This window comes from Ostrinia nubilalis, chromosome 14, assembly GCF_963855985.1.
Source record: "Ostrinia nubilalis chromosome 14, ilOstNubi1.1, whole genome shotgun sequence".
NCBI classification, from domain to species: Eukaryota; Metazoa; Arthropoda; class Insecta; order Lepidoptera; family Crambidae; genus Ostrinia; species Ostrinia nubilalis.
This window is the reverse complement of record NC_087101.1, coordinates 10,157,850-10,176,344: the sequence shown is the minus strand read 5'-3', so window position 1 is coordinate 10,176,344 and position 18,495 is coordinate 10,157,850. Positions and strand designations below refer to the sequence as shown.

At 40.1% G+C, this 18,495-nt stretch overlaps 1 protein-coding gene and 1 long non-coding RNA gene across 2 annotated transcripts in view; one reads left to right on the top strand and one right to left on the bottom strand.

The window, feature by feature from the left end:
• The window catches only part of LOC135078325 (pecanex-like protein 1), a 64,223-nt gene that overhangs the window by 24,853 nt on the left and 20,875 nt on the right, over positions 1-18,495 (top strand). Inside the window, exons 14-16 of the mRNA XM_063972924.1 lie at positions 2,087-3,247; positions 7,026-7,173; positions 18,301-18,452. Of these exons, the coding sequence (XP_063828994.1) occupies positions 2,087-3,247; positions 7,026-7,173; positions 18,301-18,452 (1,461 nt within the window). The remainder of the gene's footprint in view (positions 1-2,086; positions 3,248-7,025; positions 7,174-18,300; positions 18,453-18,495) is intronic.
• Positions 15,135-17,486, bottom strand: LOC135078124 (uncharacterized). The gene is made up of 3 exons (XR_010258568.1): positions 17,342-17,486; positions 15,733-17,153; positions 15,135-15,492 (listed from the first exon to the last, which is right to left on the bottom strand). It is a non-coding gene; the product is annotated as an uncharacterized LOC135078124 (long non-coding RNA).

Sequence of the window (18,495 nt, the reverse complement as noted above, 5' to 3'; positions counted from 1 at the left end):
CTGGGTCGCCCTTTGTGTGAGGCGATCATGCCGTCGCACCCACTCCTCTAATACAAGCAGAACTGCCTCTATGGTGCGACGTAAAATTTGGCTGACGGCCAGGCGTACCCTTCAGCACTCTAGGGCCTAGATCCTCAAGCCTCTACCTTTTGGTTTCCACCTCTCGTGATGCACGTACACGTACATTTCCCCTTGGGACCTATGGTCACCTCGCAACTGGCGTCTATTCTCGGTTGTCGACACTGGCTTTGTCGCCACTGAGGATAAATGGCATAAATAATATCGATTGTCACCAGTGGTGACACATACTTTCCCAGTTGTAGCTACAGGCTTTCTCACAACTTATGACAAATTAGAAAAATACATCCCAATTATGCCTAGTGGGGACGTACACAAATATTGACGCAAATGTCATCGTGCATGACATACGTAAAGTAAAAGTCAAGTAAGACCAGATGAATACAAATATTATTAATTTTATTTTGAACTAGCGGCCGCCCGCGACTTCGTACGCGTGGACCTCGTTTTACTCCTTAGTTCGTAAAATCTGTTTGTAAGCCAATAATATGTGTCATTAAAAAAAACAAATTAAAAATAACGACCAAAAAACTTAAAAAAAATTAATGAATTTTAGTTTTTGTCAAAAACTTCAGTTTTGACGGGCACGTTTTTGGGGTCATTTTTGTCGATAAAATTGACATAATAACATCACATTCGATTAACATTTTAAATAACCTTGGCCACCAAAGCGCGACAATTTTTGGCATATTTCTCTCAGTGACAAGTTTTCATTTGGTATGGGATCATTCAAAGTAATGTTTGAAAGCTGTATTGCATTTCTGGGTAACCAGTCTTTCAGGATACCAACTGATGTTCCAATTTTATGACTTCACTAGCTATTTCACTAAACTTAATCTAGTAATATAAGTATATCACTATACTTGGGTCGTTTTATAACTATATTCCTAGTGAGATAGTAATGAATCGCTTTCGTATAACTATGTTACGGTATATAATTATATCCCTAGGGATATAACTATATTACGGCTTTATCTATCTTACTGCGACATATGTTCCCCCTACAACTAGGTGGGACCCTGCTGGCAGAGCATTCCTATTAACTATTCTGTAACCACCTATTTATGGCAAATAAATTATTAGTATTATTCCTCTTTATAATAATATTAGTATACATACATAACTTGCTGTTCCAAATTTTCGTCATTCGTTTTCATTTCATCGCTAAAAATAACTTAATTTTATTTTTCATTACGTCTGAAATAGAATTTGTAGTAAAAATAGACTGTAATGAAAAATAACAATAAAATATTTTAATTACCACGTGATCGCAAAATCTACCACCAAGATTTTGCGGATACACTATAAAAGTCCAGCTACCTGTCAAAGATCAACGTACGCGTGACACATGTCAGCAGAGCACCGAGCGACGTGACCTCACTCTGGAACGCCTCGAGGCGGACTGAATTTGAACGATTCGTGCGCGGCGTTTTATAGTATTTTTCAAATACTCATAGAAAAAAATTTACAATGAATTATTTTAAATTTCAAAGTAAATATTTTAGATAAGATATTCTTCTATTATATTAAGCTATTTTTGTGTTGAATAAAGGAAGAATATTGGTGAAAAAATCACTTTGATTTTTGGGTATTTCACGTTCTTTTAATTTGTGATTTCTTATTGTAAAATGCTTAAATCTAAAAATTTTCTCAGATAACTATTTGCCCAAGGATCTATGCTATAGGATATAAATGTTTGTTAAATCGTTTTCACAGTATTTTTATAAAAATTTCAGCTTGTAAACTGACGCTAAAGTGGAAATTTACAAAACCTGTGTGGACTTATCTTGATAGAATTCTTAAATACTAAACTAATTGCAATATTTTCTCAATTAACTATTTAGACGACGAAATTGCCTAACTATTTATGCCTATAACATATTTGTAGTATTACTGGTTAATGATTGTAACGAGTTGAAAAAGTACTGTTTTAGCGCCAAACGGCGTAAACGCTCTTAACTTCCCGCTATGAAGTCCCTTAAAATGCTCATTTTTTCGCTCACCCCAGGGGCAGATTCTGCGCGATATACCAAGAGTGGATAGTCCACTGCGGCGTTCGACGCGGCGCGGGCTGGCGGCGCCGCGCGGCCGCCAAGGACTCGGCGCTGGTCACGCTGTGCTTCGCGCTCAGCCTGCTCGGCCGCCGCGCGCTGGCCGCCGCGCAGCACCTGTCCGCGTCCAGGTACCTTCCCGCCGCCGCAGCTGTGTGTAGCGGGACCTGCACCGGCGCCCGCGAGGACTCGGCGCTGGTCACGCTGTGCTTCGCGCTCAGCCTTCTCGGCCGCCGCGCGCTGGCCGCCGCGCAGCACCTGTCCGCCTCCAGGTACCTTCCCGCCGCCGCAGCTGTGTGTAGCGGGACCTGCACCGGCGCCCGCGAGGACTCGGCGCTGGTCACGCTGTGCTTCGCGCTCAGCCTGCTCGGCCGCCGCGCGCTGGCCGCCGCGCAGCACCTGTCCGCGTCCAGGTACCTTCCCGCCGCCGCAGCTGTGTGTAGCGGGACCTGCACCGGCGCCCGCGAGGACTCGGCGCTGGTCACGCTGTGCTTCGCGCTCAGCCTTCTCGGCCGCCGCGCGCTGGCCGCCGCGCAGCACCTGTCCGCCTCCAGGTACCTTCCCGCCGCCGCAGCTGTGTGTAGCGGGACCTGCACCGGCGCCCGCGAGGACTCGGCGCTGGTCACGCTGTGCTTCGCGCTCAGCCTTCTCGGCCGCCGCGCGCTGGCCGCCGCGCAGCACCTGTCCGCCTCCAGGTACCTTCCCGCCGCCGCAGCTGTGTGTAGCGGGACCTGCACCGGCGCCCGCGAGGACTCGGCGCTGGTCACGCTGTGCTTCGCGCTCAGCCTGCTCGGCCGCCGCGCGCTGGCCGCCGCGCAGCACCTGTCCGCGTCCAGGTACCTTCCCGCCGCCGCAGCTGTGTGTAGCGGGACCTGCACCGGCGCCCGCGAGGACTCGGCGCTGGTCACGCTGTGCTTCGCGCTCAGCCTGCTCGGCCGCCGCGCGCTGGCCGCCGCGCAGCACCTGTCCGCCTCCAGGTACCTTCCCGCCGCCGCAGCTGTGTGTAGCGGGACCTGCACCGGCGCCCGCGAGGACTCGGCGCTGGTCACGCTGTGCTTCGCGCTCAGCCTGCTCGGCCGCCGCGCGCTGGCCGCCGCGCAGCACCTGTCCGCCTCCAGGTACCTTCCCGCCGCCGCAGCTGTGTGTAGCGGGACCTGCACCGGCGCCCGCGAGGACTCGGCGCTGGTCACGCTGTGCTTCGCGCTCAGCCTGCTCGGCCGCCGCGCAGCACCTGTCCGCCTCCAGGTACCTTCCCGCCGCCGCAGCTGTGTGTAGCGGGACCTGCACCGGCGCCCGCGAGAACTCGGCGCTGGTCACGCTGTGCTTCGCGCTCAGCCTGCTCGGCCGCCGCGCCACACTGTTAAAGCTATCCATTTCCGTTTTTGCTCTCGCTCTCATCAAATGGTGATTCTTTGCGATAGAACGAGACGACATGACAGGCAATGGATAGTTAACACTGTTGCCGATGGTACGGGATCCTACCCAAGTTTCCACCGCGTTCCCAATGCTGCAACTCCTGTTACAGAATAAACTGGATCTATCCGAAAATTCAATGCTTCCAGTTTCCATGCGACAATAAAACGACGGCATGTTTCAATAAAATGTCGAACATTAATGGTCAAAATTGACTACACATGGAGGGACTAGCTTTCCCGTTCGTGGAATTTTTTTCTGCCACAGAAAAAAATTATCGCGCGCGTCCCTGTTTCAAAAACCGGGATAAAAACTATCCGATGTCCTTTCCCGGAACTCAAACTATCTCTATGCCAAATTTCATCAAAATCGGTTCTGTGGTTTAGGCGTGAAATTAAGACAGACAGACAGAGTTACTTTCGCATTTATAATATTAGTATAGATTATGTTCTCATCGCCTCTAATTCCATCGTCCGCCATCGTCCTTGGACTAGACATGCCACGAATATTCGGCTACTATTCGGTATTCGGCCTATTCGGCCACTTTGTTTGGTATTCGGTATTCGGCCGAATAATAGGTACTATTCGGCCGAATACCGAATACCAAATCATGGAAAAAAAGACACATCATATTAATCAAGATTTGTCTTTATTATCAAACTACAATACTTTAATAAGTAAAATTAATCAGCGGTAAGTTGTGATGGATAAAAACAAGCTTTTCAGCATTTGACGGTACCAAACGATTACGCTTTTCATCATAGGTAAATGATGACCAGCTTCAGAAAACAACCTCTCACTATACACGTTACTCCCGGGAGAAGAAAGATAAACTTTAGCAAATTTCGAGAGGTTTGGGTATTGTTTTTCATTAGCTGACCACCACTTGTAAGGATCAGCGTTCCGATCTAGTCGATTTGATTTCAAATAAAAATCCATCTCATTTGCCACATTATTCTTCTCCACGTTCTCCTCATCCATGGACCTATAAAAAAAGTCGGACGGATTCTCATCAACAAAATACTGTGACATTAGGATACACCAGCTTGCCTGTACGTACAGGCCGGCACGCACACATTCACACCCTGTTACACCACTTCGAGTGAAAACTTCACACAGTTGACACATTTAAGCAGCGAAAAAACAACACGAATACGACTTGTCTTGTGTGATGAAATTGTGTAAAAACCGTTCTGTTCGAACAAACAAAAATTAAGGAATCACATTTCACAGGCAAAATAATAATCCAATCACTTATTTCCCGACATTAAAATATTGAAATTAATTGAAATCAAACGTCATTCACTCGAAAAAATAATACGTCAAAGACCAGTGTTCTCAGTTATTTACGTGGGAATATTACCCGAAATATGGGAAATTAATAATGATTTTAGGACTTTTTAGTTATGTATTACGCATACTATGGCAATAAAATAATTTATCATAATAATTTTGTTTTAATGGGATATATTTTCATGGGCAAATTTGATCCTTCCCAAAAATGTGGAACTGCGAAATTCAAATTTTCTTACATTGATTGCAAGTCAGTGTCAGGTTGTATGTTAAAAAAAATCTATCAGAGATAATAATAATATATTGATGATGCATAAGATTATGATTATAATGTACACAAGATTCGTAATTTGTAACTGCGTGAATCATTTTTGATCAACATTATGTACATACCCTGACACACTGACTTGCAAACAATGTAAGAAAATTTGAACATTGAAAATTTCGCGCCTACCTCAACGCATACACCTTTCATCCTTTTAAAATGGCACGGAATAATTCTGTCTACATTTCCAAGTAACATCTGCCGATCTATGTTTTTCTTAAAATAAATGGGTAAAATGTTTTGGCTAACATGGCATCCCTAAATTCACTCACACAATAGACAAACGCCAAAATTTTGCGTCACAGTTTTGTTGTAGCGCGAGTTCCGTCCGCCTTTTTTTATAGGTCCATGTCCTCATCATTACTATTTCGCATATTATCTTTAGCGACTTCCTCAAAGCAGTTCCAGAAACTGTCGGTGTATTTCAAATGACTTATCATTTTCGTTCAAGTTTCTTCTCTTACGACGTGGAGAAGAATCGTCATCGGTACTACTAGACTCATCATCATTACAACTTAGTTTCAGAGCTACTACACAGCAAACAATTGGCCAGTTTATTATTTTCACTACAAATCTCATAATATTCCTATATGGCCGATTTTTTATTAATTGGTGACATTTTTTAATGAACAAACAATTGAAAAAGAACTAACGAACAAACTTTTCAGCAAAATCGTAACGTTTTAAATAAATTTGTAATTTATATTAATCTGACAATGCGTGCCGTGACGTGATTTACTCGCAATGAGGGTTTTCATTTTGAGGGTTGGTGGATTTTGACATATCTGTCAATTTCATGTCAAAAATAACCACAGATATGGATAGATGCAGCATGTGTCAAAAATTGTATGAAGCCGAGCGTGCCACTTTTTAAACGTCATTAGTGTCATTTTAGCGAATTTTAGTGATTGCCGCAACGTAAAAGTAATCGTATCATCGTACTGCATTTGCAAAGTCATCGAATGATATCGTGTGACTCGACTCGAAAATTAATTAATTCCGATAAAACTGATAATTTGTTAAATACAAAACCAAAAACATCTTTATTTACCTTTTTAAAATAAATTAATTCTTACAAATCGTCAAATATCGTTTTTTTTTTAACCTACCAGCGTTTTAAGACATAAATTTGTCAAGTGCATGAATACATGGATCAGTGTGTGTCTTATTGTTATGAGTAAGTACGGTTCCTTGGGATCGGTATGAGTGCACCACATACAGGGACCATGGTTTTAACTCTTAAGAGTACATCGCAGGATATGTATTAAAAACAATGCTACTTTATACTTCTTCTACTGCTACTTTATTCTAATTAATTATTTGTTACTTGTGCTGTAATTACAATTCTCAATCCGTAAATAATTTCTTCTTTCTACCGTGTTCGTACTACTGTCCTCGTAAAATCATCGTAACCGATTATTGTAATCGGATTACATGAACATCACTCGACCATGTATGTCCATTTGGACATATCGGAATGGCACGCTTTGACGATCAACTTGCTGTATCTACTCTAATCCATATCTGTGAAAAATAACCAATCATGCAGCATTTGGACCTCGCGTCTACGTATTGTCATCTGGCGGATTTTCCAATCGCGAAAACCCTCATTGAATGAAACAGTCAAATAGCCTCACACCGCCCGCGCGCGATGGAGACAGGTCGCAACCTGTCGTATTATTATTTACGCGCTCGACTAGCATGTACTTTGTGCCGAATATTCGGCCGCCGAATATTCGGCGCTTCGGCCGACAGCATTGCCGAATATTCGGTATTCGGTATTCGGCCAAATCACTATTCGTGGCAACTCTACCTTGGACTGTTTTTTTTTTTCATACCTGCTACTTTTTTACTATTCTTTGCAGCGTCGAGTTTTTCCTTTACGGGCTGCACTCGCTGTTCAAAGGCGACTTCCGCATCACGTGCGCGCGCGACGAGTGGGTGTTCACCGACATGTCGCTGCTGCATTCCGTGCTGGCGCCCGCCATCCGCATGGCTCTTAAACTGCACCAGGTTAGTGGGGAGACGCCCCTTAAAACTTAATACCGAAGTGGGAATATATTTCCCACCACATTTTGTTACTTATTCGCTCGCGTCTGCCATCCGCATGGCTCTTAAACTGCACCAGGTTAGTGGGGAGACACCCCATAAAACTTTATACTGAAGTGGGAATATATTTCCCTTCATATTTTGAACATTATTCGCTCGCGCCTGCCATCCCCATATCTCTCAAGCTACACCAGGTCAGTGGGGAGATACCGCTTAAACTTTATACCGAAGTGGGAATATACTACTTCCCACCTTATTTTGAAGCTTACTCGCTCGTATTGTCCAAAAACAATGAATTTGATTATTTTGACTGTTAAAAGGTTAGTTTTTGTCACACTGGTTGCGGTCCGCGGTCAGGTCAATCAAAGTGAACTCAGCCCGCATCACGTATGAACATTTTGTATTGATGCGGTCCAAGGGTCACCCCCGCCGCACATCACTTATTTTGACACTATAATATCAAAGTTAAATTGCAAAAGTAATGTACACACCCCAGGTCCAGTCGAGGGAATGCTAGGCTAAATAAAAGCCAACTTCGCAAACAACGGTATATTGTTCCAAAGATAGTCGATTTCATACAAACAGATTTTACTATATAAAGGGCCCTCCGAATACTTCACTTGCGAGAGCTAAGTAAGCACAGCGCCATCTATTGGTAGTTTTACGAACTTTGTTCTTGTAAACACTTGTACATTAACTGCCCGCCAAGGACAAATTGATATAATTGTCCTTATAAAAGAAATTAAAAAAATACCTTGTCAAAATGTCGCGCTAAAATAGAAATTTATCTTTGCTGGGCTTACAAAATAAAACAATTACAAAGTAATATAAACCGAAAAACAAAAAAACAAGTTTAAGATATAAACAGAAAACTTAAATAATAAATGTAAGTTCAGTCACTTACAGGTAAAACACATATTTTATTTGTAGGGCGTTTTATCAAAGAGTTTTTGCTCTTTACTGTGACCACCCTCGTAATTCCATCTTGACCTGAATGTTCATCCACAATTTTACCATAAAACCATCTGCATGGTGGAAGACCATCCTCTTTAATCAACACTATGTCTCCTACTTTAGGTTGTGGGGCTTGTGTGGCCCATTTATATCTGTGGAAGAATTGGTTCAAATATTCTTTAGACCACTTACGCCAGAATTCTTGAGTCATACGTTGAGTGTACTGCCATCGTCTAAGTGAGCCTATATTTGAGTTCTCGTAATTTCGATCTGGTGCTGTGACTAGAGGTTCACCCACAAGAAAATGTCCTGGAGTTAACACTTCATTTTCCTGATCTCCGTCCAGCTTAGATAAAGGCCTCGAATTTAGGCAAGCTTCGACCTGTACTAACACTGTCGACATTTCTTCGTATGTCAAGGTAGAATTGCCAATGACTCGTTTGAGGTGGAACTTAACGGATTTAATTCCAGCCTCCCATAGTCCACCGAAGTTGGGCGCGTGAGGTGGGATAAAATGCCAGGTTGTATTGTTGTTGGCCAATTGTTCAGCTATTTCTGGAAGGATACTGTCTTTCTCATTGGAGAAGAGCTTTTGTATTTCTGCTGCTGCTCCCACAAAGTTCGTGCCATTGTCACTCCAAATATCTGAGCAAGGACCTCTACGGGCGACGAATCTTTTAAAAGCTTGAAGAAAGCCATGCGATGTAAGTTCGCTGACCGCCTCCACATGTACGGCTTTGGTCGCCATACATACGAACAAACATATGTATCCTTTATAGGACTTATAACCCCGACCCCTTGTAGTGCGGATTTGGATCGGACCTGCAAAGTCCACTCCACTTCGTAAAAAAGGGCGAGCCGGTGTGACCCTCACTGCAGGTAGCTGTCCCATTAATTGTTGGTAAGTCTGACCTTTATTCTTCACGCAATCAACACATTTTCTCACATGGGTTTTAACTAATTGTTTAGCTCCAATAATGTAGTACTTGTTCTGTAAGTAATTCAATGTTAACTGCGGCCCGCCATGTAACGTCTGATGATGAGCGTCTGCAATCAGCAAGGCCGTGAGTTTAGAGCTCTTTGCCATGACAATTGGATGCTTACGACTTGATGCCATATGAGATTTTTCTAATCTCCCACCGACTCTTAGTAAATTTGTTTCATCTATAAATGGATTTAGAGATTTTAATGAATTGTTTTTAATTGGAATATTCTTTTTTATAGCTTCAATTTCTTCTTCAAATTTAATTTTTTGATCTCTTATTATGCAAACTTCTAACGCCTTTTCCATTTCCTTTGTAGTTAAATACTCATTGTCTTTTCTTTCAGATTTCGGCTTCTTCATTTGTAAAAATCTTCGACAGTATGCTGTTACTCTTATTAATCTTCTCAGTTTCGAAAATCTTTCGAAGAAATCTTCTTCAGTTGTTATGTTGTGAACTTTGATGGCTTCTATTTCGGTTGTTAATTCTGTAGGTTTTTTGTAATTTATATTTTTAGTCATCAAAAACTCCGGACCATTTAACCACAGTGATTTATTTTTCAGCTCTGAAGGTGTAACTCCCCTGGATGCGTAGTCTGCTGGATTTTCCTGAGTACTTACGTGTGACCACTGATTAGGATTTAAGTTGGTAATTATTTCAGAGACGCGATTGGCTACAAATACCTTCCATCGGCTGGGCAAGCTGTTTAACCAGGCTAAAACTATTGTGGAATCTGTCCATGCATGCAGGTTTGTATGTTCAATATTTAGAACCTTAGACGTCTCCAGCATTAATCGTGTAAGCTCTACAGCTCCGCATAATTCCAGCCTTGGTATAGACACTTGTTTGATAGGTGCCACTTTAGATTTTGCTGTTACCAACGACACATGGATATTCCCTTCCGCATCAATAGTTCGGATGTATACCACAGCGGCGTATGCCACCTTCGAGGCGTCGCAGAACCCATGGAGTTCCCTCTTGACGTCATTTAATCTCGTTCCAAGCCATCTAGGAATCTTCACTTCGCTTATGCTTTTCAGGTCTTCCCGGTAAGTACACCATTCCTGCAGTATTTTACTAGGTGCTTCATCATCCCAATCAATCCCCGCTATCCACAGCTTTTGTATCAACACCTTTGCTATGATTATACATGGTGTAACCCAACCTAAGGGATCGAATAGGCGTGATATATCTGCTATTATTTTTCTTTTAGTAATAGGTGGTAGCAGTTCTGGAAGATCAACTTTATATCGAAAATGATCACTGTGCCGTTCCCAGGTAAGTCCCAAAATTTTTATTACTTCATCCATTTTTATTGTTATCCCATCCTTACATTCCTCTTTTTCCTTCCCGTTTTCCTGTTCATTTTCCCTGCTCTTAATCATTTTTAACAATTCTTCGTCATTACTCGCCCACTTCTGTAATCTGAATCCCGCTTTATTTAGTAAACTTTTCATTTGTGTATATAATTCTATTCCTTCTGTTACAGATTCACAACCGCTCATCATGTCATCCATGTAGAAGTTTTCTCTAACTTTATCCACCGCTAAAGGATAATTAAGACCTTCATCCTTTGCCACTTGCTGAAGCGTTCGAACTGCTAAAAATGGAGCTGAAGCAGTACCGAAAGTCACTCTAACAAGTTTGAAATCTTTTATTGCCTCATTAGGGTTATTTCTCCATACCAATCTTTGAAAGTTAGTGTCATCTTCGTGTACCTTTATTTGCCGATACATTTTAACAATATCTGCTGTAAGACAAATGTACGACAGTCTCCACTTCATCACTAAATGTCTCAAGTCTGGCTGAATGGTTGGTCCCACCATGAGGTTTTCATTCAGTGATACCCCATTTTTTCCTACCTGAGAGGCATTAAATACTACTCTGAGCTTAGTAGTATCCTTGTCCTCTCGAACAACTGCGTGGTGTGGTAAATATACTGATTCTTCTCTTTCCAAGTCTGGTTCCATTACTTCGATCATGTGTCCCATTTCCAAATACTCATTTATTACAGCCTTATAACTTTCTTTGAATTTGTTATCTTTTTCGAATCTTTTTTCCAGCCCTTTTAATCTTTGCACAGCTATACTTCTCGTCTCTCCTCTTTTGCACTCTGGGTTTTCTGTCTTAAAAGGCAATTTCACGATGTACCTTCCTTCTTTATCTCTAGTAGTTGTTTTAACATAAAATTCTTCACATTTTCTTTCTTCTTCTGTGTACTTTTGTTCCTTTGTGAGACTCATGCTATTTTCCAACTCCCAAAACTTTTTCAACAGTTCATCGCTTTCTTGTAACTGGCAATGCAACGATAATGTTTCTGCGTTTTGATAATTTGGTAGTTTCACTGATCCCGATAAAATCCAACCCAAGCTCGTGGATTGAGCAAGGAGCGTTCCATTTGATCCCTTTCGTATACCTTCTTGGATTATCTGACTAAATACTTCCGCACCCAATAATATGTCTATTTTATTGGGTCGGTTGTATTCTGGGTCAGCGAGTTCTATGCCTTGGAATTCTGAGTAATCTAATTGATCTATTTTCCTACTAGGGAGGAAAGAAGTAATAGATTTCAGAACGTACGCATTCACTGTGACACTCCAATTAGGGTCTAACCTAGATTTAACCTTTATGGTCACTTTCGCTTTTGAGACTAATCCTTTATCTCCACGCACTCCCAAAATCTTACCATGAATTGGTGTTTTTCTCAATTTCAAATCATTTACAGCCGATTCTGTAACGAAGTTTCCTTGAGAACCTTGATCTAATAAGGCTCTCAACATGTAGTTGTTTCCATTTCTCGACTCAGTATTGATTAGCGCCGTCGCTAACAATACTTGTTTTACATTACCTGTCGAGACGTTACATGAAACTACAGTTGATGTTTTATTTGATTTACCTGCCTCATAAGGCCCCTTTGGTGGACTATCTTTTCCCTCTGACTCAACCTTAACAACATTAGACTGCGCGTTCTCTGCATTTTTTGGATGTAGTAGTGTGTGATGTTTACGATGGCATATTTTACACTTTTGACTAACGAGACAAGTCTTCGCACCATGATTTGAACCTAAACAATTGTAACACAAACTGTTTGATTGAATGAAATTACGACGATGGTCCACAGTTTCATTCGAAAATCTTCTACAAGCACTCAACTTGTGAGCCTCTGAACAAAATACACATTGAATTCCAGTAGAAGTATGCATAGCTTTAAATTTGACAATATTATTATTTGCATTGAAATTGTTATGTGACTGATATCTATTTGAAACTACTTTGTTGTCTAAAAACTCTAGTGCTCTGTATCTGTTCGTTAAAAACTCAGTAAATTGTTCGTACTTAGGTAATTCCTCAGATGGAGTACTTTGTGTAATATTAAACTCCCACTGTTTTCTCGATTCGGCATCCAGTTTCAAACATAAAATATGTATAATAATTATGTCCCAATTCCTAATGTCTATACCCAAATTAGCTAACCCGCTCAAGCAATCGTTGGTGGTATCAATTAATTCTTTTAAAGCCGTCGCAGATTCGTTTACTATATTCTTTTGGCTAAGCAATCGTTTCAAAATATAATGAGATAAATAGCGCTTATTATCGTACCTCGATTTCAACTGAGTCCAACAACGATCGTAATTAGCTTCAGATATCGGAATCTGCCTGAGTAACTGCTCAGCTTCGCCAGTGAGTGAACTTTTCAAATAGTGCATCTTTTGTACGTTATCTAATTTCGAGTTATTATGAATTAACGAGATAAACAAATCTCGGAATGTGATCCATTCCGTGTATTGCCCAGAAAAATTAGGAATAACTATTTTAGGTTACTTAAATGATTCAGTTTTAGAATCATGATGTTTCTCACTAACTTCAGTTCTAGCAGATTTTGATTTCGAAAATGACTCTATAGTAGACCTAAGCTCGGTTTTATAATCAGTGTATATCTCCTCTGCTAAATCATAAACATCCTTCTGTGAATATTCATGAGATTTTAATGCGGCACCATATTTTCTAATAAGTGACCTATGATTTTTCGCAAACTCAGTCCATAATTCCTCTAATGATTCCAATCTTGTTTTACAATAAGCCTCTGTTATTCGCTCTTTAGGAGATTTATTATAATTCTTTTTAGCTTTATAAATTTTATCATAAGTATCCACTTGCAAATTAATTTCCGAATCCATGTTTAATAATTAATATTATAAACAAATGCAATTAATAAACCTTTAAAATAACGGGGTTTGAAACTCCAGAAACTTAAACTTACACCATCAAACTATACCTTCTATCAAAGACAAGTGTAAAATTTTCTAAGTCTAAAACACATTAAAACTTTACTATGTTAAAAATTACTAAAATATTTCTAAGTGTTTTTTCAATAAAAATCTAACCAAAATCGGGCATAGGTTCCCCGTCGGAACAAATTTTTCTTAAAATTAGACTAAGTTAATACTAAACATGCACACAAATTTTCAAAGTCCCAATGATCTTCAAATTATAACTAAATCTTCAAAGTTTATTCTTCCAAACAAATAAGGTTCAAATTCGCGTTTCCAATTCACTTCACTACGTATCGTATATTAATAGCACTTCCAAGTTTTTAAAGTTATTTACCACGAAGTTATAGAGTTCAATTTTGCTTGACTCGACCAATAAGAAAATAATTCAACACTCACAGTTTTTGTCCTTGTCACTCACTCGCGCGTGACGTCACTGGTCAGTTGTCCTTTTCTGGCACCTGAACTGGCTCCTGACGGCACCTCCCCACCAGCATCATCACCAGCACCGTCCCGAAGTCCAAAGCCGGATTCGCCACCAAGCTCGGACCCCTGCTGCAGCAGCTCCAACTCCTCAGGGTGCTGCTCCTCCAGACAGGCACCACCAGCTAGGCACCTCCAATGCACCACACACCGCCTTAATGCTCCAAAATTCGCGTCACCGTCAGAACGGCTTTCCCATCCGGATGAGGTCTGGCACACCTTACCGGAGCTCGAAGGACCATGTACACACCCCAGGTCCAGTCGAGGGAATGCTAGGCTAAATAAAAGCCAACTTCGCAAACAACGGTATATTGTTCCAAAGATAGTCGATTTCATACAAACAGATTTTACTATATAAAGGGCCCTCCGAATACTTCACTTGCGAGAGCTAAGTAAGCACAGCGCCATCTATTGGTAGTTTTACGAACTTTGTTCTTGTAAACACTTGTACAAGTAATATTATCAAAAAAAAATTTAAGCACAATTAATTTTCTCAATATTTATTTCATAAAATGAAATTAATAATAAGACAATATTTAGTTAATATTTAACAAGTTGCTTTGACAACTAACTGTTATATTATAAAATTCGTGTTATGTAAAATTATATAAAATTTGTTGATAAATAAGAATATCTTAATGCATGACATCGATTTCGCTTCACAAAGCGATAATTGGATACTACACTCAACATCAAATAAACCGCACCTTCCGCGACGCGAACTTTAAAGATTTTCTTCTGACATAATCATGGTGCCCCAACAATATTGGTATTATTTGAAAGCCCAATAAATATCCTTAAAGAAAAACACATTTAATTTCTAAATAAATGATTATCATATACCATAAATGTGACTTGAAAAGAGACCTCACTTTGGGCTCACCTCTGGGATCACTTAGACCAAATTTTATGGTTATAAAACCAAATAATGATCACACGTGTCCTCTTTAACAGATGGATACCGATTAATCCCAACTTAACAGTTTTATAGCCATAAAAGTTGGCTCAAGCGTAATAGCCTATTTTTTGAAGAAGTGACTCTGGATCCTTCTAAAGACACATTTTTGGGGTAAAAACCTTTCCTTTAATGAAATGAAGCTTAGAACTAGGCTTTTAAATGGTGCCAATATTGGTGGCAAGTGGGGATGCATACGTTTGAAAGTGCTTGTTGCGGGAGGTGCGATTTATTTGATGTTGAGTGTAGTTAAATGTAGGTTCCACGGTAACGAAATGGTTCTAAAAGCGTTTTATTGTTGGTAGCTATACATTTCAAATATTCTATTGCCTCTTTAAAATCTTGAAAAAGTTCGTAATGCTCTTTGGTGTTTGGTTGATCACTGAATGCAGTGAGGCAGCTACAAGATTCTTTATATAGCGTTTCTGTTCTCCTATTCGTGCCAGCGAATTCCAAAAACAATTGTGCTTTTAAGAAATTAAAATTGTTGTATGATTTTTTTTGCTGGTTGTTCATTTTTGCATTTCGCAAATTTTTCTCTCCCCATTCCACACAGACAACACACTGGCACCTTATTTGTGTTTTGGTAAACAGGTGCAACGTACGGTTTTTGTACGTATGCTCATACCAGTGACCCCTGAAACCAAATAAAAACGTTCGGTACCTAGTTTAAAAGACACTTCACTAGCTTTGGCTCGCTGTTTCATTATTATTTGGCCAATTAACTCAATATCGTTTTAAATTACAGTCCACATGTTATTCTGATGTAAAATTAACAATAATTATTCAGTAGTTTAAACATCCATCCGTCAACACAAACAAAAACAATTTTATTGTATGAAGTATGATTCAATTAAATTTTTTAGAGTATACTTACACGTGTGATATTGTTAACTCGTCTCCGGGCTTGATTGGTTTCAATGCAATTAGAGCTACTTTGTTGTTTAGCCCAACCACATACAAATTAGAATCGCAGCTATGCTTCAGTTTACTTGTAAATGAAAACACACCAACATTTTTCTCCGGGACATTTGTTATTTTGTCATGAGCGGTACTGTTGACAAGTGAAGTTTCTATAGCTACAGTCCCCATTGTCATATTTAAATGAAGCAATACCCTACCCAGGGACCGTATAGCGTCAGCTTTTTCTTCACCACTAGGAAAAAAAGATGGCACGCTTTCTAAATAATGAATGATGGTTGCATAAATAAAAATCGCATTATAAGTCGTTCCAAAAACGAAATGCTTGTCAGTATTGACGTTCAAAATAGATAGTTTGTTGTTTAAATCATATACTTCATTTATTAAACTGGAATTCATCTTTTTCACCCCTAAGTGTGAGGATATAATTTTGAATTCCTCCCAGGTGCATTTTTTCTTTAGTTTTATTGCTGCTTTTACAGACAACCAGTATAGTAAATTGTGAGCACATAATACATGAAACACGTGAATAATATGGCATTCTACGTCATGATACTCCTCATAGCAAAGCCTTTTACATTCCTCGTTGCAGAATAACGCGTAGTTACAGTTGTCACATGGAATCAAATTTAACGAGAACGCATGACAGTAATGACAAGCCCTGATTTGATTTTCTGGATTCAAAAGTCCAACATACGCAGTTTCAAGTGCGACCAGTGTTCCTAGGGGAATGTTTTTTTGGGCGATGATTTTGGTCCGCCCATCTTTGATGATGAAATCAACTGCCGCACTCACACTTGGCACTTGTTTTTGTGTTTTTCCTTGAATTGTAAAGAAATTTTCGATAAACGTATTCCGTGAAGGGTTACCGTACTCTAGTAAATGTTTATCAAATAGACATTCGGCTTTCATTTCTTTAAGTCTTGACTCATAGGCGCCGTTGTCAAGCGCAAGACAAATATCAATATCAATCGAGCAATTTGGCCAGTAGTTATTTTTAGTATGGAACAAGAGACTGGATCTGCCAAAGTATGCTTCCAGTAAAGCATTGGAATTTTTTGGTGCTCTACGTAGTGCCGCGTTATAGAAATATAATGCCTTCTTGTAATCTTCCTCCTCACAGGCTTTGTCACCAAGCTTCCGGAAATGTATTGATACACCCTCATGTTTGGGATCATTCCTTATCACGGGAAGTTTTTTTGTTTTCATCAATATTTCGAGAGCCGTCACAACAGCTACACCTTTGTCTTTTTGTTTTATCGAATTATAAATGTCATCAATTAACCTTTTGTCGGATAAAAATTTTTGAAATGCATTGGGGTCGTCATAGAAATTCATGATGAAAGTAAGGAAGTTACCTTACATTTCTCAGTCGACCTGTAAAGCCAAGTTGTATATTTAGTTTGCATTCAATTTTAAATAATACTAAACAAAATTCTAGCCTAGCCTTACTCATTGAAACAAGATAGTGGGTTATGTAATTAAATACTGAAGTAAATAAAAACCGATGACATGACAAAATTATGAAAAGTTTTTATGAATGTAATAATAAACAATTTACTCACTTTGACCGCCTTCGTAGTTCGCGTTAACGTAAAAACTAACAACTGAAACACTGCAAATGCTAGTTTTAAACCACACCGTGTTAGATAATAATGTGCATTTAATGTGTGTTAAAGCTTAAGTAGCGGCGTAAAATAATAGTGATTACATTCAATATTTAATGCGGTGATTCTCTAACCATAGATACTACCTTGCACTTAACGTTATCAATGAATTAGTCATTTTTTATCGCAATCCTTCTTTGTATAAACATACTAGTATTATTTCCACCTCTACGTTTTGTCGTAGTATTATCGCTGGAGATAAATAATAAAATCAATAAAGTAACTGCGCAACGACTGAAATTACATTGATGACTATCTATACTTCAAATCGATAAGTGTTTGGTGCGTTGAGTGTCGTCCAGGTGTACACAAAAACCTGGGATTCCCCACAAACATTTAAACTGTATTTTCACCATCTAATGAAAACATCTCGGATGCTCAAATATTTTTTTTAAATGTCAATGAAATAAATCTACCCATAAATCCAATTTAGCTGGCCAGGCGTGAAAACGTAACAGGCAGAAAAATCAATAGTTATTTTGCTGTGCTTATTACTTGTGAAGGCTCTTTTCCACGGAAACATCCTGTTTTGCTGGTACTGTAGTAAAAATTCACTCGAATATCTCGTTTGCAGTGTCTCGTATAAAATAAATCCCTTCAAATTCGGTGTTGTCATTAAACTGGACCAGTAAAAAAGAGGATCCAGTTTAATTACAAAGATTGTTTCATAGAAGTGTTCTCACTACAGCTTCCTGCATATTTTTTTTTCCAAACACCCGTACCGCAGAAAAGGGGATACTGCCGCGCGTGTGGAAACATAAATCCAGTAATGCAGTTGCAGAATCCCGCAAAAATGGATAACCATGGGAAAGGGCCCTGACATTGGTGTTTTGTTTTGAAGATTCTCTTATCCCCAGGACCACTTCATGTTCCCCGAGGAGTACTGCAGCAGTTCAGCGCTGTACGCGGCCATATCGTCGCACGCGCAGCGCCTCGTAATCTGCCACGAGGCGGCGCCGGCGTGGCGCTACAATGTGCTCAGGGGCGCGCCGCATTTGCTGGCATTGAGGTCAGTCTTACGTGTAACACTTAGGGCTATATTTCACCGGGAC